The sequence below is a fragment of the Neofelis nebulosa genome, chromosome 5 (assembly GCF_028018385.1).
Source record: "Neofelis nebulosa isolate mNeoNeb1 chromosome 5, mNeoNeb1.pri, whole genome shotgun sequence".
Taxonomy (NCBI): Eukaryota; Metazoa; Chordata; class Mammalia; order Carnivora; family Felidae; genus Neofelis; species Neofelis nebulosa.
In genome coordinates, this window is record NC_080786.1 from 63466216 (window position 1) to 63488746 (window position 22531).

Genomic DNA, 22531 nt, shown 5'->3' on the forward strand with positions numbered 1-22531 from the left:
TCTGAGCAAATTCAAGTATAACTCTCCCTCACTGCTCTTTTCTTCCAGATTAATTAAAAGAAGAATGAACAGTAATCCATGAAGATAACTGGGCAATTTTTCTTTAGATATCATTTTTAACTGTAGAAGTTCAAGTGGAGTCAGAGGCTCTTACTGTTTTTGAGGATTTCTACAAACCTTCAGTTGGTCAACACAGACCAACAGATCATCACTTTTAGAGAAGATACTGTTTTCTTTTCCTTTTTTGGTGTCCTTGGTGCCAAAAACTAAATTTGGGTGCAACATTTTGATTTATATTTGTGTCTAGGTTTTATGACACAAGTAATTGCATAAACTTTTCACATGTTTTGCTCCAAACCAGACCAAACCATTGCACTGAATCTGGACATTCCGAGTTGAGAGAATTGATAAGTTTATTTTAATGCGTCTATTTGAAGAGTTAAGAAAAAAGGCTTCCTCAGAGGTGTGCCTCTCAAAATTATATTCTTTATTATTAGGGACAAAAGAAGACATTTTATAGCACTAGTAGTGAAATTATACAGAGTATAAGCAGAACCAAATAAAACTGTAAAATCTCTTGAGTAATTTAGGGAGATTTCTCTTTGGAAATTTAAGTTTTCTGTGAGAGTAAGCTATAAGTATTGATATGCATTGCTTCTTTCTTGGAATGAGTGACTAAATAACAATGCAAATCTCAGACTTACTTATTTAACACCACAGTTTTTAGCAATGGAAAATCTACAGACAAATTTTTCCTTGGTTCAGGGCTCAAATAAAAAACTGAATGGGATGGGAGATGATTGTGGCCCCCCAGTGAAAAAAATGATGACAGACGTTCCTGCAAATGGAAAAATGATGATAAACAAGATGCCAACAGTAAAGAAGGAACACTTGGAGGACTATGAAGTGCCAATGGAAACCGATGGGGAGCACGTCAAGCGAACCTGTGCCTCTGTGCCAGAACCTTTACATTTAAATCCCAGTTTGAAACACACTTTGGCACAATTTCATTTAAGTAGTCAGAGCTCTCTGGGTGGACCAGCAGCATTTTCTGCTCGGTATTCCCAAGAAAGCATGTCACCCACTGTATTTCTGCCTCTTCCATCTCCTCAGGTTCTTCCTGGTCCACTGTTCATCCCTTCTGATAGCTCCACAGAACTCACACAGACTGTGTTGGAAGGGGAGTCTATTTCTTGTTTTCAGGTTGGAGGAGAAAAGAGACTCTGTTTGCCTCAAGTCTTAAATTCTGTTCTCCGAGAATTTTCACTCCAGCAAATAAATACGGTGTGTGACGAATTGTACATCTATTGTTCACGGTGTACTTCAGACCAGCTTCATATCTTAAAGGTCCTGGGAATACTTCCATTCAATGCCCCATCCTGTGGGTTGATCACATTAACTGATGCACAAAGACTATGTAATGCTTTATTGCGGCCACGCACTTTTCCTCAAAATGGTAGTGTACTTCCTGCTAAAAACTCATTGGCCCAGTTAAAGGAAACTGGCAGTGCCTTTGAAGTGGAACATGAATGCTTGGGCAAATGTCAGGGTCTGTTTGCACCCCAGTTTTATGTTCAGCCTGATGCTCCATGTATTCAATGTCTGGAGTGCTGTGGAATGTTTGCGCCCCAGACATTTGTGATGCATTCTCACAGATCACCTGACAAAAGGACTTGCCACTGGGGCTTTGAGTCAGCCAAATGGCATTGCTATCTTCATGTGAACCAGAAATACTTAGGGACACCTGAAGAAAAGAAACTGAAGATAATATTAGAAGAAATGAAGGAGAAATTTAGCATGAGAAATGGAAAAAGGACTCAATCTAAGGCAAGTTTTTTTTTTTTTAATAGTAATTTTAAATAATGGCACTGGTTTACTTTGAAATCAAAAGTCTATATTTAGACTTACTTAACCTGTGCAATGTTAAGAAACTGTTACTGCTCATGCAACAACAAAAAATACTGGTCTTTGTAATGTGTTATGTTTGTATCACACGTTTTAGGCTATAAAGTGCTTTCCTGTGTGTGTGTTCATTTGATCTTTCAAACAGCCTAGTGCAAGAAGTAGGATTATTCCCATTCTACAGATAAAGAGAATGAGGCTCAGATCAAGTGGCTTTCCCAAGATTATATAGACAGGGTTTGGAGGATTTGGGGCTTCTTTGTCAAGTCATGATCTCTTTCTTTTTCACACATCCTGCTTTTTGATGACTAGATCTGTTGTTGTCCTAGGACTCCAGATAATTTACACTTTGGTGTTATTTCCATTTGCAAATGGTACAATGGCTGGCCAAAACAATTCTGGTTGTGGGCTTCAAACAGCATTTTTCCAAGGTAGATCTAGGATTTCGGACATTGTTTTTATCCCTGGATATTCAGGTTTGATCAATATTCGGAATAAATGGAAAAAACAGGTTTATCGGAAGAATTTGTGATTCTGGTAAGAGGTTTTTTAAAAGAAAGAAATAACTTAAAAAAATTGTGACAGCTAGAATAAATAGATTATTTTAGGCTAAATAAATACTAATATAAAAACCTGTCAGCAAAGAGATCTTATTATTTTTCCCACTGCAGTATCTGCTAGGCTAAACTAAGGTCTTCATTCTGAGAGCCTGAATGCCTGGGTAATAAACAAGATTTGGGTTATTAAATATCCAGCTTGTTGATTTGGTTGTTAAATATATTTTTTACTTGATTAAAGTTAGTATAATAGCTAGCACTATTTAACACACTGTGGCAAGCATTGTTTTTGAGCAGTTTCACATATATAATTTTATTTGAGTTGTACAATGAAAGATTGGCCATGTTTCATCTTAAGAATCTAAGTTTTCCACTATTAGTTTTTATTTCTTGAAATAATCTCTACCTTTTCTACTTCACAGAAGAAATGAGTGAAGCGTATTAAATGACCGCAGCTTATTCACAGCAACATTAGAGCTTGGGCTTGAATCTAAGATTTTGGTGTCGTGTGCCTTATTATGGTACCTTTAAGGTTTTGAGGGAAATTTAGTTACAGTTGAGTTTTAAAACTGTGATTTGCTTCTGAAGCTCAAGAAGATAATTTTAGACTCTTAATTCAGGGTAGTTTGCTACTTGCTGTTTCCAAAGGGTCAGCACTCTGAAATTCCTTGCCTGTGGCTACTAGATAAGTTTATATTGTTCATGTGCAGTTATTGACTGATTTTGAAGCAGGATTGACTTCAAGCCACTACTCAAATTACTGGACTTGCTTACAGCTGGATTGGTCCCATGCTGAAGCTTGTGCTTGGAGATGATCTATATTCTCAAAATGTGGAATGCTCCTTTTGATATTTATGATATCTTGCTCAATGCTAATTAGAGCCCTACCCTTACGTGTCCATAGGTGACCACATTATTTGCTAGATATTCTTACTCCAGTCTTCATTGTTCTGACATAAGCGTTTTTGGGATAAACTCCTTTGCCTGAAGTTCCTCTTCTGTATTTGTGAACACAAACATCTGAGAACCATGATAAAGATTAGAAAGAAAAAGGTGATGAATTTACTTAACTGAAACTGTATGTGCTAGGGTTTAAGTAAAATTGAAACCATTCTTCATCTGAATGTAGTCCTTTATTGTCTCAGAAATGATTAATTTGAATTCATTTTTTTGGGGGGGAGGTGTGAGATTTTTTTCCCTCACCTTTTGGCTGTTATCTTTTTGCAAGATTTACTATAATGTTTTTGGTTTCATTTTGGTATTGTTTCCAATTTTATGTGAATTGTAAGCAATGTAAGGGAATTTAAGAAAATTTCTAGCAATGAAATCTTAAAGAAGACTTTTGGGTTCACATGTAATACATACTTGAGTGGTTGTTTTATTATGCTTATCACTCCATATTTTGAAAATTTAGTCCTGAAGACTTTTTTGAAGGTCTGTGAACAAGGTTTCTTAGATGAGAAACCAGTCCCAAATGGGTCACATGTTCTGGTTGTATAACTGGTGGGTGGTAGAATGAGGAGCTGAATGCAGTTCTTCTGACTTGAAGTCTAGTAATTTTCACTGCTTTTCCCTAAAGCAAACTTTGTAGTACAAACTACTACTGAATTTTGAGAAACATTAACTTCTTATCAATTTTCCTTAGTGTAATGGTTCGTAAACTCTGTGTTAACTTGAATTTTATACTAAGGTCCTTAACAGGGAGGGGGTGCTAGGAGATATCCTTGACTGGGGAACGTTTTTTATTATCTCCTGTGAGTCAGTGAGTTGGTTGCCAAACAAACCAAATAGACCCAGAGGAAGCTCATTTGAAGAAGTCAATACAGGCTTTCTTTTTTTTTTTTTTTTCCATAGAAGAGTAAACTAAATATATTAATATTTTATGTAAAGAACCTTATGTTTAATGTGAATACTAACGTACTTCAATACGTTTATACATAGTTAATTTAGTTAAAGTATTGTTTTAGATTAAAAAAACAAAATTATGAAACTCAAAAGGCAATTGTTTGAAATGTAGCAACTGTTATTTCCAAGGTTGGAAATTATATTAGTAATGATCACCTAACTATTTGCATAACTAATAGCTCCATTTAATTTGCATAGTTAGTAGCTATATTTAGATGGGAGAAGTAAGTGGTATAAGGTCAGTGTTCTAAGTGAAGAACTGGCTCTGTGTAGAAACTAACGGTATATTTTGAAGCCTTTCTTACTCAGGTCAGGACAAGAAATACAACTGGTTTTAGATCTGCCTAGGTGGCTTTGTAAAATGATGTTCTTAAGCAATTTATTTCTTCGTATCGCCTGAACTTTTTATGCTTTTTGTTAGAAATATGGCTGTTGTATTATTTATTTGATCTAATTCTGATTTAGTTGCTCTTACATTTTTGTCTATGGAAAAAAGGTTGCTAAGCAAATTGATCATTTGTAAATAAAATTTGAAGAGTGATGTTTAAGATTATTTTCAAGCACATTGGAAAAGCCCACTTGTAGTGATAGGTGGTTCTTTACTCTTACAAAATGTGACAGAAAATCTTTAAGTTAGAGATGGTGTATGCCCTTATATTTATTTTTTTTTCAACGTTTTTTATTTTTATTTTTGGGACAGAGAGAGACAGAGCATGAACGGGGGAGGGGCAGAGAGAGAGGGAGACACAGAATCGGAAACAGGCTCCAGGCTCCGAGCCATCAGCCCAGAGCCTGACGCGGGGCTCGAACTCACGGACCGCGAGATCGTGACCTGGCTGAAGTCGGCTGCTTAACCGACTGCGCCACCCAGGCGCCCCTGCCCTTATATTTAAAAAAAAAAAAAACATTTAAAATGTAGATTTTTTAACATTCAGAATTGATTACTCTTAGGTAAATAATAATATGGTATTTACTCTGCTTAGGAAAAAAATAGATTATGATGCACATAAATGACCTAAAGATATCAATTTAAACTTTTTTTAAAGCCTGTTAAACATTTTACTATTTTTAGTTTTGCATTTTCTTTTCAGTTCCTCATTTTTGCAGAAGTCATTGGAATAATAATAGTACAAAAAAAATTCTATCTTGTAAACTGTTTTTTCTTCTGTTTAGGAAGTGCATTTCTTAGTCCAATAAGGTAAGGAAATACACTAGAGAAAATGGGCAACTACAGAGAGTAGTGTTGAGATAAAATGTGTTTCAGTAATAATTGTGGCCAATTTGGTGGTAATTTGTTACATCAGTGATATAGTTTGTATTTTGCGATTAGCATAAATTTTGATCAAGTAAGGGTAAGGTTAGAATCAGATGAAGTATTTGTGTTCATATGCACGACGAGTATGAATATTTTTGTCTACTTTTCTGAAATTAATTGACTTCATGAGTTTAGAGACCCTTTTTCCTGTTTTCCCAGAATGTAGTTTAGTGCTTGGTGCATCAGAGGCAGTCAGTGAAATCTTTTTTTAAACTGAATACATTTTTGAAGAACAACACACTGCATTATATTTTAGAATGTTTGGAGTTTTTGGGTAAAATAATGGTTTGATCTGTAAATAAACACCTGTGATTTGCAAATAAACTGTTGAGTGAGAGAATGGAAGCTAGAGCATTTTGGAAGAGTCTAGAAATGTAGGATGGTACTTCAAACTATTATTAAAACATTTACTAATATGTATTTGGGGACTTTTCCTTTCCCCAAACATCTTCTTGACTTACCTGGAATTATGTGAAGACATTTCTAACACAAATGAGATAACTGAGTAATGGGTTCAAATGTATCCCACTCTTAGTTATTTGTACACAGCTGTTATACTAGTTGGATATTTTGTTTACTTACTAAAAATGAAGTATGCAAGAAGAACATACAAAACAGGTCTATTGTAAGAATTATAAGGACATTTCAATGAAATCTTTAGAATGGCTTTGGGAATAGTGCCCCCTTATGGTTTAGGAAATACAGAGCCTATATTCGTTTTTACCATTAAAAAAATGGTAAAACATTTATAAGTATTAACATTTTTAAAAAGGCTGGTGATAAGTTACAACTTTATTCTTTTTGATCTGATAAATGGGAAAAAATTAAGAAACTTCAAGGAAGAAGAAAAAGGGTATACTTGAATCACTGTGTAGGCAGCCAGCAGTGTTCTCATAGCTATGCATACATTATAATTTATGCCACTGGGAGAACAAGGAAGTAATCAAGAATTGGGTTAATTTCAATTCCTTTAGTATTCTGGGAAAGGAAAGTGTGGAGCAAAACTCATTTTGTTCAAGTAAAGAGATAGAACTAGTTTGGGAATAGCTTTAGTAATGACTGGAAACTATTCTGTCCACATGCAGAATTTTGGCCTAATGAGGGTTCATAAACTTAAAATAACTTAAGGATTTTATTAGACTGTGAAAAGCAAAAAGAAGATATAATTAAATTCTAAATCTTTTCTTAAGGTGAAGCTTGCTTCATTCACTAAATTAAGTATTACAGTACCATGCTAGGCAGGAAAAGGAATGAATAGAAAGATATAAATTACTTTAAAACTCATACTGATTTCTAGACTTAGAAGTGGGTCACAGAAATATGTACATAAAGACTAAATGGAGGCTCCTTAGGGCAGGACTTTATCTTCTAGTTTTTGAATTTAGAATGTGGTAGATGTTTAATAAAGGTTTGAATAACTGAATGAAGAGTCTTAACTAGCCCTATAAAGTTACCAGTGATTTTTGAGGAGAAAAAGAGGCTTAGTTTTAAAGCAAAGCAGCATTTTGTTTTTACTTGTGGTATTGAATTTGTTTTGAGATTTCAAATAGCCCTAAAAGTGCATATTTTGTTTATCTTATGGGGACAAGGAATATGAAAGTTTAGAGGCTCACTAAAGATCATTTTGGTAACACTAGGGCTTTTATTCCATATTAAAAGTGTTTTTGTTGTTGTTGTTTTTTGGTGTCGTTATGAAAGCAATATAGGCCCACTGTAGTAAATCCTAAACAAGTGCAAAGAAGAAAACAAAATTTCATAATTCATAATTTCAACATAGATGATAATTAACACTGGAGTTTATTCCCTTACACATGTAGTCCTTTGTAAATCTGTGCAAATGCACAGTGCACAAGTGTTATTATTAATACAAGACTAGTTGTTGAAATAATACTTGTGGACCAATTCTAGGATCGTTCACTTAGAGCAAGGTTTTTCAAATTGCAGTTTGTCACTCACACAGCCCTTTTCATCTGGGGTTTCAAGAAAGGAGATTTAAGCCCTACAGAAAATGATCTGAGTGATGGTTTCATCATTTCTTCCAAAGATGGTGTATACTACCATTCTCAAAGCTTTGAAGTGAAGTTAATTCATTGCATACAGTGGATGCCTTGGGGCATTTGGGCTTATCTCTTGAGAACCCCAGTTGAGGGCCAGGAGGGTTATGAAATCAATTTAGTGGGTCACCGACATTAAAAAAATGAAGTAGAGTAAAATAAAAAATAGACTACATTGCATATAGTAAAATTAATCTACATTAAGAAATTAATCTTCATTTTGATATTCTCAACATACATTAATTGAAGGCCAAAGTGATCTGAGATCATAATTTTTTATTTTTATTTTTTTTAATGTTTATTTTTGAGAGAGAAAGAGACACAGTGCGAGTGAGGGAGAGGCAGAGAGAGGGAGACAGAATCTGAAGCGGGCCCCAGGCTCTGAGCTGTCAGCACAGAGCCCCACGCCAGGCTGGAACCCATGAACTACGACATCATGACCTGAGAGAAAATTGGACGCTTAACCAACTGAGACACCCAGGCGCCACAGAGATCATAATTAAAAAAATTTTTTATTAATGTTTACTTATTTTTAAGTGACAGAACGTGAGTGGGGAAGGCACCATCATAATTTTTTTAAAAAGCACATATGCTGGGGGGCCCCTGGGTGGCTCAGTAGGTTGAGCGACCGACTTTGGCTCAGGTCATGATCTTATGGTTTGTGGGTTTGTGGGTTCTTCCAGCCCTACATTGGGCTCACTGCTGTCAGCTTGGAGCCTGCTTTGGATCCTCTGTCCCCTTCTCTCTCTGCCCCTCCCCCATTCATTCTCTCTCTCTCTCTCTCTCTCTCTCTCTCAAAAATAAACATTTTTTGAAAAAGCATATATGTTGAAATGGGCTGGAAAAGCAAAACCTTAGATTTATACAGATATTTTAGTGAAAAGATGTATGTGACATGGAGAGTGCTAAGTTATTGTCATATTAAATGAATTGGTCTCTGTAAAATTCCAGTATAAAAATTTTTATTTTTAGGGGTGTCTGGCTGGCTCAAATCGGAGGAACACATGACTCTTGATCTCAGGGTCGTGGGTTCGCACCCCACATTGGGTGTAGAGATTACTTAAATAAACTTATTATTATTTTTTTTTTTATTATTTTAGAAGTAGGAACTTAACAGGACTTATATCAGTTTGCTCCTTTTCCTTCACATTGTGAAGGGAGTGGTATCAAACTACTAACTTCACATGGCTTTATTTCCATAAAGGATTTAAGATAATAGTTGCATTATAAAAACGTGAGCCTTTGCTTTTCCTGTGAGCATCTTTGAGCACTTATTTAAACTTAAAATTGGCTTTGTGAAATAGGTGGTATCTTTCAGTGTGGGGGAGCAGCAGACATTGCTATATCTCCAGAAGATCTATCTGGTTTTGGTAATTTAGTGGAGGTGCTTAGATCATATTGTTTCAGTTTTGCATTAGGTTGATTAATTCTAATAATTACAATGAAGTGAGGCACAAGATTGAGCCTTAAAATCTCTTAAGTAGCTATTTGCTACCTTGTAACACTATTCCTCTTTCAGTTGTTGAAACGCTCATTCACAACATGTTGGAAGTACTGAGGAAACTTGATCCTTCAGTGAGAGATTCAGTTTCTTTCAGTAAGAGTTGTTGGCAGCTGTGTGGTAGGGTGTCTTTGTGTCCTTCTGAAATCATTTATTGACCACTTGAATGCCTTAGTATTATAATAACACAGCAAAAAGACCCTGACAGGTATATCCACTTTATTCCTAAGGAGTTATTGCATAGCTGTGTATTCAGTCATGTGTTTAGTAAGGTTGCTAATGATTTATGTTGGGCTTGTACAAAGTAATGTATATTTAATATACATTATCTTTTATTTCTTGTGTAAGCACATCATTAGAATAGTCTGTTAAATTTACCAATCTGCTAGTCCTTTGTATGCATACTGTTTTAGGAATAAATACCACAATCTAAAAATTTACCTCTTATAGCTCTTTCTAAATTCTGTTTTTAAAAATAATTTTTCCACATATTAAAAAAAATTTTTAATGTAATTTTTGGAGAGACTTTGGAAATCCTACCAGTATATGTTGAGGATATTATCTGGATTTCTTTAGTTCATCAATATTTGTCATTTGGATTTAATTAAGGGTCATAATATTAATCTGCTACTATAATTAAAAACTAGAGTATCATCTAAAAGCAAAGTTTATTATTGGAGATAAGTCTAGGAATTGTAAAGTGTTGTGATTTTTTTTTTTTTAAGTATAAATTGGAATGTTTATATGTGAATAGTGCCGAGTGGGTAGGATTGCTTTTGTATCCAGAAAGTGGTGACTAAAATGTTTATTGTTTTTTGTTTTTTTTTTTGTAAATGAAATCAAGTTCTCTAAATTATTTGTCATTGTGAGACTAAAAAGCATTGTACTACCAAAAACACAATAGTTCTTTATCAGGAAATGTGATTATTAAAGGATCATGTGTATATAACACAGTAAGTTGAAATTTAGAGAAATTTTTATAAAACATTTCCTAATTTTTATTTATTTAAAATTTACTCTTGTGTACATTTTGGGATTGTTTTAATTTTGCTTTCATAGATGTTATTTGTTGTTTTATGACTTAGAGAAAGAATGAAATAATATGTCTGAAAATTTTCCTGTGTTTCAGATGAGGATGCCATCTGTTCATTTCGCGGTAGATAACGGTGGGGAAGTTGGGCGATAAAAGCATTTAAAAATGTTTAGGGCTCTAACTTAAGATACTAAGTGATCTACTTCTCTCCTTTGCCAAGTAATGTAATGAATTCTATTCTGATGTTTAAAAACACCCAAGTAAATAAATTCTTCCCACCTTGAAAAGTGAGATAAGAGGTAATACGTGCTCATATCTTGGTATCTAATTTTTATTCCTGATCAGTAGTAGCAACACTGCTGTGCCATTTAATTACATTGTTCTTTTTTTGAAGACCTAATTTGTATGTTGACACAAATGCAGAATAGATGAGAAAATCTGGCATGCCTGTGAATGTTCTGTTGTATAATATGTGCTTTTCTTAATTGTTTTTAACACACAGTTAGGATAAATTGTTATAAATGTGTTTATGGCTTACCACATGTTAGATAAAATCAAATCCCAACATTTTATCATGGTTAGCGTTGTATATTTCCCCATCATTTGTATTATTTAATTTGTAGGTCTGATTTCTAAAAATACACCCCAGAGACTGTTGGGCTTTCTGGTACTTCATGGAGTAGAAAGATATTGAATGTGAAAGAGACTATCTTCTTTCTCAGTTTCATGGTAGCACAGTAACCCGATAAAAGGCCACCCTGGGAATTAATGAGCTAAGCTGTCATTCAGGATTCATTCAACAAATATTTATTAGTTCCTTCTACATGCCAGGCATGGTGCTAGGTACTGAAAATACACAAAAGTAAAGAAGATGGCCCTTGACCTAAAGCTGCCGTACAAACAGAGGCTGGATAGCCACTTGTCAGTGATTTTGAATAGGGAATTCAGACGTTGGCTAGGGGACTGCACTAGGTGATCTTTAAAGAGGGTTTCTTTAAAATCCCTAGACTGTGATTCTGTTAGTTGGATTGTGTGAGATTAGAAAATAAAATAAAGGGCAGAAATTAGAGAGGGATGGATATTTAAAATGCTAGCAATTCTTTATGGAGGCATCTGAAGTTTAGAGATAATAGAAAATAGAAATATGCATTGGCTTTGGATCATGAATAAAATAGTAAAACTTAAACAAATCAAGCTTTGAAATTGATCAAAATTGAGTCAGATTTCAAGTCAAGAAGTTTAGAACTTGCTATTCAGGAGATTTGAGATTCCAGATATCTATAATAGAAAAAACTTTTGGGGCGCCTGGATGGCTCAGTCGGTTAAGCTCCTGACTTTGGCTCAGGTCATGATCTCACGGTCTGTGAGTTCGAGCCCTGCGTTGGCTCTGTGCTGACAGCTTGGAGCCTGGAGCCTGCTTCAGATTCTATGTCTCCCTCTCTGTCAGCCCTACCCCCACTCACGCTCTCTCTCTCTCTCTCTCTCTCTCTCTCTCTCTCTCTCTCTCAAAAATAAACATTAAAAAAATTTTTTAAGAAAAAACTTTAGAAAATGTCTCAATTTTGGTAATTTTAATTAAAAAAAACTGAGAAGCAATTGATATCTTGGGCAGTACATCCAGAATTATTTGGGATATATAACTGATTTAAAGTGGAGCTTTCTTTATTTTCTAAATAATGAGTTTAACAAGTGACTTCTAGAAAAGAAACTCCGATTTAATTGAAGCTGATCTTCTATTTTTTTTAATGTTTATTTATGTTGACAGAGAGGGAGAGTACTTGTGCATGAGTAGGTGTGGGGCAGAGAAGGAGAGAGAGAGAGAGAGAGAGAGAGAGAGAGAGAGAGAGAGAGAGAATGAATCCCAAGCAGACTCGATCCACACTCAGCACAGAGCCCGACACCAGGCTCGATCTCATGACCCTGAGATCATACCTGAGCTGAAATCAAGTCGGATGCTTAACCGGGTGAGCCACCCAGGCACCCTAGCTGATCTTACATTTCATTGATTTGTTACAGTGAGCTTATCCATGCTTATTAACACCTTGTCATACAGTGTTTTGGTGAAAAATGTTCTGCCTAAATGAGTTTTCTGGATGATGAAGCTACTCTTTTCAGCACTGTGTTCTTAAAAACTTTAACCTTTTTCCTGAATTCTAAAATGTCTTAAATAGTTTTCAGTCTTTCTAAGTGGTAGGTATGTATGTATACAGTGTAGTATTTATATCTGGTATAAGTTATAGAATATAGTTTATGTCATGTTAACTCAAGACTTTTTAAATATCAGTTTCTGTGCTCTGTTGTGAAGGTAGGGGACAAGTGAGCTTTATTAAATTATTTGCCCTGGTCTGTGATAAAGCCCTTAGATTGTCTTGCTTTTTGAATTAGTGTTTGTGTTTGCATTTTGTAATTCTTCTTAGGCTGTCGATTGTCACCTGGCATCTATTATTTAGTATTGTTGTTACCAGCAATATCCTTTCTAATTTACTTGTAGAACTAAGTTATCTGAGAAACTATGTAAACAAGAGATTGGCTTATTTTATAAATAAACATATGATTTTTGCCTCAGATTCTGAACTTTAGAATTGATCAGGATTGTGAGGTTGTTGTTTTGTTTGTACTCTTGTAGAGAGCCTAGGGTCCCCTCACTGAATACTCAATTCTTAAATCCTTTGAAAATCTCTTTATTTCCCCTAGTCTTGTGGTCTTGTTAGTTTTTCAAATTACTTGTTCATTCTTTTTTTTTTTTTTAAGTTTATTTATTTATTTTGAGAGAAAGCATGCGCTTGAGCGCCTGCAAGCAGGGGAGGAGCAGAGAGAGCAGAAGGCTAGAGAATCCCACGCAGGCTCTGTGCTGCCAGCGGGGCTTGAACTCACTAACTGTGAGATCATGACCTGAGTGGGTCTTGATCTCATGAATCGTGAGATCATGCTTGAGCTGAAGTCAGGTGTCAGATGCTCAACTGACTGAGCCCCTCAGGTGCCTTCCTTGTTCATTCTTAACCAAAATGTTGGCCTCCTACAAATAGAAGTTACCATATTTTTATTTTTGTGGATTAAAAAAATTGTTTTTAATGTTTATTTTTGAGAGAGAGCGCGCGTGTGTGCGTGCGTGTGAGTGGGGGAGGGACAGAGAGAGAGGGAGACACAGAATCTGAAGCAGGATCCAGGCTCTGTGCTGACAGCTCAAAGCCTGACGCGAGGCTCGAACCCATGAACTTCAAGATCATGACCTGAGCCAAAGTCAGACACTTAACTGACTGGGACACCCAGGTGCCCTGTCCATATTTTTAATTTTGGCTTTTAATTGGCCTTAAATCACCTCCTGATTGGTCAAGTTGTGTAATGTTTGCTCCAAAAGCTGTTTTCCTTTTCCTTTTTGGCCCATCAACAAAATGGGTAGTGGGTTGTCAGGTTTCTTCTGAGTTTCTTCCGCCATGAGTGAGATCTCCCCAGTCAAACCATGGACAGTTTATGAATTAATTTTGCTTGAATCACAACTGCTTAGCATCTAGAGATGTTTCCCTTCCATTTTGTGTAGTTTCTTGGTTCTGAATTGGAATATTGGGACATGAGGCAAAATAGTTTTCTTGGTTTCTTGGTATTTGGTGGCTGTCCTCTGAGTGCTGTGTTTATGAATTATTGGATGATGGCATCATTTCCCACACACTTTACCCAGTTGCAGAAGTGAATGGAGACTCTCAGAGGCAGTGTCAGAAGAATATGAAGCTCTCCTTTTTGTCACATCCTTCTCCTCCTTCACCTCATTCTTAATTCCATTCTCTCTTACTCCACTGGGTTTGTCTGTTAGCCTCTTGTTTTTGTTGCTCACCCAAATACTGCCACCTTTTAGCTCCCTCCTCTACCAAGTGAGTCTTGTTCCCCCCTTTAATAAGATACTCTTTTCCCACAAGAGCAGGGTCATTACTGTAATTTGAATGGTGGTGGTGGTGGTGGTGGGAGTGGGAGTGGTAGTGAGGAGGCCATGTGAAACAAACCAAATAAGGGAGAAGTTAGTAGCCACAGGTTATTCTTTTCTGTTTCTTTTCTTTTCTTTCTTTAAAAAAAATTTTTTTTTTTAATTTTTTTTTTTTTCAACATTTTTTATTTATTTTTGGGACAGAGAGAGACAGAGCATGAACGGGGGAGGGGCAGAGAGAGAGGGAGACACAGAATCGGAAACAGGCTCCAGGCTCCGAGCCATCGGCCCAGAGCCTGATGCGGGGCTCGAACTCACGGACCGCGAGATCGTGACCTGGCTGAAGTCGGACGCTTAACCGACTGCGCCACCCAGGCGCCCCTAAAAAAAATTTTTTTAATGTTTATTTATTTTTGAGAGACAGAGACAAATCACGAGCAGGGGAGGGGCAGAGAGAGAGGGAGACACAGAATCCAAAGCAGGCTCCAGGCTCTGAGCTGTCAGCACAGAGCCTGACGCGGGGCTCGAACCCATGAACTGTGAGATCATGACTTGAGCCAAAGTCGGATGCTTAACCAATTGAGCCACCCAGGTGCCCCATCTTTCTCAGTTTCTGAACCTCACTTTTCTAATGTGTAAAATGGAGATCATGATACCTACTTAATGTAAGTTATTGTTAGAATTAAGTAGGATGTATAAAGTTCTTATCAGGTAGATGCTCATTAAGTAGCCAAAAGGGTTTACCTTCTTCTTTGCCTTTATTCACAGGTACAGTTTATGAGGAAGTATGGTTTACTGATAAGTGTTAGGCAAAGTAGTTTAGCTTGGCAAACTTTTGTGGTGCTTGTGTGTTTGTTTTTTTGTGATGTTTATTAGAGGTCAGTTGCCTGTGAAAGGAAGGGAGTAGGGGCAAGACTGGGTAGAGGGAAGGTAAAAATGTGCAATGCAATCCCATCACTTCATCCAAGTTGGTAGGGAGCTGTGGAGTGAATAATGCCCATTTGAGTTGTGCCATAATAGGATAAATTGGCTGCTCTTTGGACTCCTACCCCCCTCACATCAGTCACCATATTAGCTGCATGACCCGGCTTTGAGAAATTTCCTCACAAGCATGGGCTGCTCAGGTACTATGCTGAATTCTTGAGGTAAACCCTCCACAGATCTGTGGAGTTCTCTCTGGGCACCTTTCTCTGTGCTGCAGACTCTATTTGCCTTGGTCTTTCTGGACATTCTACTCCTCCACTCAGGTTACTCTGTGAGGCTCTGCTTGGGTTCCCTTATCTTTTTAATTTTTTTTTTTTTAACATTTCACTATACTTCTTTTATTAGATATCTACCTATTCATCCCTCTATCAATTCACTTTTCTTCCCCTCCAGTTTTATTCAGAAATAATCAATATCATCACTAAGTGTAAGGCATACAGCATGATAGTTTGATTTGCATGTGTTGTGAAGTGAATTACCACAGTAGGTTCAGCTAACATTCATCCTTCTAGTGTAGTCTGTCTTGGTTTCTGAGGTGCGATGGGGCGCTTCAGCTTCACCACCCCCATCCCCTGTGTTACAGCATTCTCTCACTGGTGACTTGCCCTTGAATAGATGTTAGTTGTTTTTCTTGTGTGTGGCGGGGGTGGTGGGGCAAAGTCAGGAACAACCTATGTTGCCATCTTAGTGACCTCACTCCCCTGGCAAATATTTGTTGCTATAGAATGCCATCTAATCCATTAACAAATACTGTAGGGAAAGGGTATATTCTAGCTGATTGTAGCAGCAAGAAGGATCGGAACTTACCAATGCTGTACATTTGTAAGGTGCTATTTAAAATGGATTTAAAAAATAGATTCCAGCAGTGCCTGGCTGGCTCAGTGGGTTAAGCATCTGACTCTTGATTTCAGCTCAGGTCATGATCTCACAGCTGTGAGGGAACCTGCTTGGGATTCTCTTTCCTCTCTCTCTGCCCCTCCCTTGCTTGCACGCTCTCTCTTGCTCTCTCTCAAATAAACATTAAAAAAAAATAGGGGCGCCTGGGTGGCTCAGTCAGATAAGCATCTGACTTCAGCTCAGGTCATCATCTCATGGTCCATGCGTTCAAGCTCCATATCAGGCTCTGTGCTGACAGCTCAGAGCCTGGAACCTGCTTCAGATTCTGTGCCTCCCTCTCTCTTTGCCTCTCCCCTGCTCATGCTCCATCTCTCTCAAAAAATAAAATAAACACTAAAAATTAAAAAGCATTTAAAAAATAGATTCCATAAGTATGAAATTTTATGAAATCATTTCTGATAATCCATGTTGAACATGCATACTGAAACTATTTCTTTAAAAAAATTTTTTTTTTTTTTTAACATTTATTCATTTTTAAGAGACAGAGACAGAGCATGAGTTGAGGAGGGCAGAGAGAGAGGGAGACACAGACTCTGAAGCAGGCTCCAGGCTCTGAGCTGTCAGCACAGAGCCCAACACGGGGCTCGAACTCATGAGCTGTGAGATCATGACCTGAGCTGAAGTCGGACGCTCAACCGACTGAGCCACCCAGGTGCCCCTGAAACTATTTTTTGAAAGGATGGTTGATGTTGTTTTGAGTGACTAGATTTGGTACTTTAAGGACAGACTGCCTTGTAAGAAGATGACTCTTAAATAATGTAACTCTTACTAGGGTTCTCCGGAGACATCCTATGGCCCTATCTGGTTGACACATAAAATTAACCATCACATCTTCCTTCAATGAACTTTTTCCCTTCTACATTTTTCTACAGATAGATACATCATCAGGAATGGAATTACAGTCATGGTACCCTGTTATAAAGCAGGAAGGTGACCATGTTTCGCAGACACATTCATTTTTACACCCCAGGTGAGTGGGTATTGGCTCATTTGTTTGTTCGTTTGTTCATTCATTCATTCATTCATTCCTTCAACATCTATATGTCAGGTACTGTTCTAGACTCTGCCAATTCATTATTTAGTTTTAGGCTTGTTAATAAATGAATTGTAAATTGTGTTGAATATTTGAGATAACCTTTTCTTGGTGTGTATGTTCTTTCTAGGAAATCATCATTTCCTTTTCACCCTGAAGTAAACATTGAAAATTTTCCTTTAATTTCCTTCCTTTTAAGAGGTAAACCAACTCTTCAAGAGTTTGGTATGCAACTTTGATATTTTACAAGGAAATTTTTTGAAATTTAGAAGTTTTCATAGTAACCATATCCCTCAAAATCCAGTGTTCACATTTTCAATAAAAATCCACCTTAGATTATAAACTTTTTCTTTGTCGATTTCTAGATTTTTATTGCTGTAAATATATATTCCCCCTCCCCCCCCCCCCCCCCCGCCACCAAACACGGTGATGAAGAATCTCAGTCTTACTTACATTTGCACAGTTTCTACCATTCCTATTGTGTTGAAGTAACTCTTTGGATATTATTAAATCTGTCCGTTTTCTTAGCAGAATACTGAGTTTTCATCTGCAGAATTCATGTGATTGGTAAAGAGGAACAATATAGATTACTGCGTAAAGAAAATCAGATGTAAGAAGAGATCATTAGCATTTAGGGAATGAAGTATTATGTTAGTTAAATGGTTGCATCTTTTGGCTAAAGGTTATGCAGATTATAGTTAATAGTATGGTACTTCAATATCTAGCTCCAGTTTGTTCCATGGGTCTCTCAAGTAATCTGCAGAAAATTCTATGTGAGCTTTGAGCAAAATTGGTAGTCATGCCTTCAATCTTAGTTTTGTGCAACTTACTATTGAATTTTTATCAAATTAGGAAGTACTGAAGTATTTTAGGAAGATCGCTCTGTGGGGTTTGAAACAAGTAGGACTTGTTGCCCAGTAGCGGTGTTCAGACTGCTATAGAAGACGGGCCCTGGGAGCTCCTGATTGGGCCTGCGGTGAATCTGGCTCTAGCCTTATAGTGTGGAACTGAATCAGCCTCTCTATAACAGAGCAAGGATTCCTTGGCTTTGGACGGGTGGCAGGCAAGAAAATGGTTCTCCAAGTAGTATATGGTCTGTTTTCTTTCTAGCATAAGCCTTACCTATTTAGGGCTATTAAATAGCTCTAAAAGTGCTTGATGTCTTTAATTCTCAGGTGGTTTTGAGGGAAGGAGATGAGACTAATTTTCTTTCCCTGTGGGTATCTCTCTGTGCTTAGAGATTACTTTTTGCAAAATAATGAAAATTACTCATAATTTTGCACTTACTGCCTAAAGTACTGAATTTTTAAAGAATTCTTTTCTGTGACCCTTATTTTCTGAGTTGTTATGTTGTCTGTTTTAATGTAAAATTTTTTAATGATAGAAATAGATTTAATGTATTTTGCTTTTTTACCCAAGTGTAATATGTGTCTTATTTTGCCTTTCTCTGTCTGTAGCTACTACTTATACATGTGTGATAAAGTGGTTGCACCAAATGTGTCGCTTACTTCTGCTGTATCCCAGTCTAAAGAGGTCACAAAGACAGAGACAAGTAGGACCGTACCAAGACCATCAGAGAAGCCTCATAGTAGTGGGAAACATCAAAAAGTGGTATCGTATCCAGATGTCTCACTGGAGGAACAGGAGAAAATGGATTTGAAAACAAGTAAAGAATTATGTAGCCGTGTAGGTAAGTACTCAGAAATTATTTTTTGAAATCAGATATCTAATTAATCTGTTTTTTCAGCATTTTCAAAGAAGATTTCTAGGTAAGAGAATGTTCCAGATAATTGAAGCTTTTATCTTGAAAAAAAATGTACCTTTCAAAACTCTGAGTTTTTTTTTTAGCACGGTGATAGCTATTGCGGCTAAAGATACAGATATGTGGACTACATGGTTTCATACTGTGGGTGATTTTTGTATGACTTTTTTTTTCCCTTTCCTGCCTTTTTTTTTTTTTTTCTGTCAGTTTTTTTCAGAAGGTCCTTTTTAATTTGCTGTGAGTGGAGAAACCATTTACTAATGCTAGGACTTAGTACGTAAGAGTAGTGAGGTGTAGGACTCAGGGAAACTTAGTCATGGGATAAGCAAGGAGTGAAAACTCATAGCTGTGAGTGAGAGCCAAGCAGATGGCATAAAAGCAGAATGCTGGCTGGACATCTTAAAAAAATAAAAGAGCTGCCTATTACAGTGGCTTTTAAAGTGCTGTGGACCAAACAAGACATATCTGTACAAATGCTGCTTCTTTTATCCTCTTTATAGCAGCAGAGCTTTGCTTACAGCTTAGGCAAAGTGTGATAGTTGTTGCAGCTTTCCTGGAGTAGTTGAAGATTCTTGGGGTCAAGGGGGTTTCTATACTTTAATTTTGAGATTTTTAAAATTCAACTTTCTTTGGATTTAAATATGGTAAATAATAACCGGTAACATACTAGTAAGTCTCATTTGCAGTATATCTCCCAAATTAATTCTAGTGACTTGTAAAAAATTGTTGGGATATAGTTCATGTACCATAAAATATACCTTTTTAAAGTGTACAGTTTTGTGACTTCCGGTAAATTCATAAAGTTGTTCATCAATACACCTATTTAATTTCAGGACATTTTTCTCACCCGCAAAAGAAACCGTGTAATCCATTAGAAGTTACTCCTCATTTTCCTCTTTCTCCAGCCTCTATTTGTTTTCTGTTTTTATAGATTTGCCTATTCTGGACATACCATATAAAAGAGATCATATAATATGTGACCTTTTATTGTCTGACTTCTCACTTTGCATAATATTTTCTCAGTCGTTGTAGGATATTTTAGTACTTGTTTTCTTTTTATGGTTTAATAATACTCTGTTGTATAGATAAATATACCACATTTGGCTTGTCCACTCATCAGTTGATGGACACTGAATTGTGTCCACTTTTTTTTTTTTTTTTTAAGTAGGCTCCATGCCCAACATGGGGCTTGAACTCATGACCCTGAGATTAAGAGTCTCATGCTCTACTGAGTGAGCCTGCCAGGCACCCCAAATTGTGTTCACTTTTTGGCTATAATGAATAATGCTGCTGTCAACACTTATGCACACATTTTAATGTAGACATGTTTTTTCATTTCTCTTGGGTATATATTTAGGAGTGAAATTACTGGATCATATTTAACATCTTGAGGGACTGCCAAACTGTTTTTCAAAGCAGCTATACCATTTTCCTTCTCACCAGCAGCTTATGAGGGTTCCAGTTTCTGCACATCTTTGTCAACACTTATTGTTGTCTTTTTTGTTGTAAAGTGGTATATCATGGTTTTGATTTGCAGTTCTCCAATGACTAATGGTATTGAGTACCTTTCCATGTTTTATTGAATCTCTTCAGATCCTTTGCCTATTTTTACTTTGGATTATTTGTCTCTTAACTATTGACTTGTAAATGTTCTTTATATATTCTGGATAGTAGACCCATTTCAGATACATGATTTGCCATTCTATCAGTTGTCTTTCATTTTATTGTTGGTGTTTTTTGAAGCACAAAAGTTTTAAATTCTGATGAAGTCCAATTTATTTTGCCTTTGATTGCTTATGTAGATGTTATTCTCAGAAACCATTGCCAAATTCAAGATCACAAAGATGTGCATATAAAAGTTTTAGCTCTTACATTTAGGATTTTGTTCCATTTTGAGTTAATTTTTACATACAGTGTGAGGTTCAACCTCACTCTTTGTATATGAATGCAGTTGTTCCAACACTATTTGTTGAAAAGACTGTTCCCTCCTGACTGAATTGTTTTGGTGCCCTTGTCAAATACCAGTGGCCCATGAAAGTATGGGTTTATTTCTGTATTCAGTGTTTATGCCAGTATAGAGTCTTGCTTTCTGTAGCTTTGTAATAAGCTTTGAAATTGGGCATTGTGAGTCCTACACATTTGTTGTTTTTCAAAATTGTTCTGACTATTTTGGATTCCTTGCATTTTCATATGAGTTTCTGAATCAGCTTGTCAATTTTTGCCACAAGCCAGGTGAGATTTTGATAGGAATTGCATTGAAAAAGTAGATCCCCTTGGGGAGTATTACCATCTATCTTAGTCTGTTCAGGCTGCTGTAACAAAAATACCATAGACTGGGTGGCTTATACCACAGACATTTATTTTTCATACTTCTGGAGGCTGGAAAGTCCAAGATCAGGGCATCAGCAGATTTGGTGTCTGGCAGGGCCCTGCTTCCTGGTTCATAAATGTCTGTGTTCTGCTCAGATACATGATGGAAGTCCTCACATGATGGAAAAGGCAGGAGAGGTCTCTGGAGTCTCTTTTATAAAGTCATAGATTCCATCATAGGTCTTATGACCTAATTATCTCCCAAAGCCCCTGCCTCCTATTACCATCATTGGGCATTAGTATTTCAACATACTGAATTTTGTGGTCACTGACATTTAGTTCATGGCCCCATCTTAACTGTATTAAGTCTTCCAATCCATGAACATGGGTGTCTTTTCATTTATTTAGGTCTTTAATTTCTTTCAATGATACTTTGTGTAGTTTTCATTGTAGAAGTCTTGCACTACTTTTCTTAAGTTTATTATTTTATTATTTTTATTTTATTTGCAAATGAAATTTTTTCATTTGTGGATTGTTCTAGTGACTTGTTAACAGTGATGCTCATTTTTTGTTACCTCATTTTTGCCTCTCAAAGATCCATCAGTCTCAAATAATTCGACAAGTAAAAAGAAACCCGAGTCTACCACTTGCAATTTCATCAGAGACACAAGCAAGACAGGAATTGACCGTGATATTGTTGCTTCATCGCCACTTCTTGTCAAAGATATCATTTGTGAGGATGATAAGGGAAAAATCATGGAAGAAGTAATGAGAACTTACGTAAAACAACAGGAAAAACTGAACTCAATTTTGCAGAAGAAGCAACAACTTCAGATGGTAAAATCTAAATGATAGTCTATTGTGAAAACAGGCTTTTGCATATCTTTAAGAAACAAGGGATTGTAAATGTGTTTAAGATTGTGTAGAGTTTTATTACTCATAAGCAATTTTCTTTTAAATTTTTAAAGATGTTTTCAAGATAATTACTTCTATATAAAACTGATACGACAGCTGAATATTAGATGTTTTCTGACCTATTTTTTTTCCTGCATTGAAATTTTTAACATGATGGAAATAAAATAAAAATTGTATTGTAATTCTTTATATTACAGGAAGTTGAAATGTTGAGTAGTTCAAGAGCTATGAAGGAACTCACTGAAGAGCAGCAGAATTTACAGAAAGAGCTTGAATCTTTACAGAATGAACATGCTCAGAGAATGGAAGAATTTTATATTGAACAGAAAGACTTAGAGAAAAAATTAGAGCAGGTAATGAAGCAAAAATGTACCTGTGATTCAAATTTAGAAAAAGACAAAGAGGCTGAATATGCAGCACAGGTAAGAATTACTCAGTTTGTATAAT

The 22531-nt window shown here is 36.3% G+C and overlaps 1 protein-coding gene across 2 annotated transcripts in view; it reads left to right on the forward strand.

The window, feature by feature from the left end:
- Positions 1–22531, forward strand: part of SKIL (SKI like proto-oncogene) — a 29452-nt gene that overhangs the window by 1880 nt on the left and 5041 nt on the right. For both annotated transcript variants that reach the window (XM_058730481.1, XM_058730482.1), the window contains exons 2-6: positions 49–1831; positions 16941–17034; positions 18555–18787; positions 21765–22006; positions 22282–22506. In XM_058730481.1, the coding sequence (XP_058586464.1) occupies positions 730–1831; positions 16941–17034; positions 18555–18787; positions 21765–22006; positions 22282–22506 (1896 nt within the window). In that variant the 5' untranslated portion in view covers positions 49–729. The remainder of the gene's footprint in view (positions 1–48; positions 1832–16940; positions 17035–18554; positions 18788–21764; positions 22007–22281; positions 22507–22531) is intronic.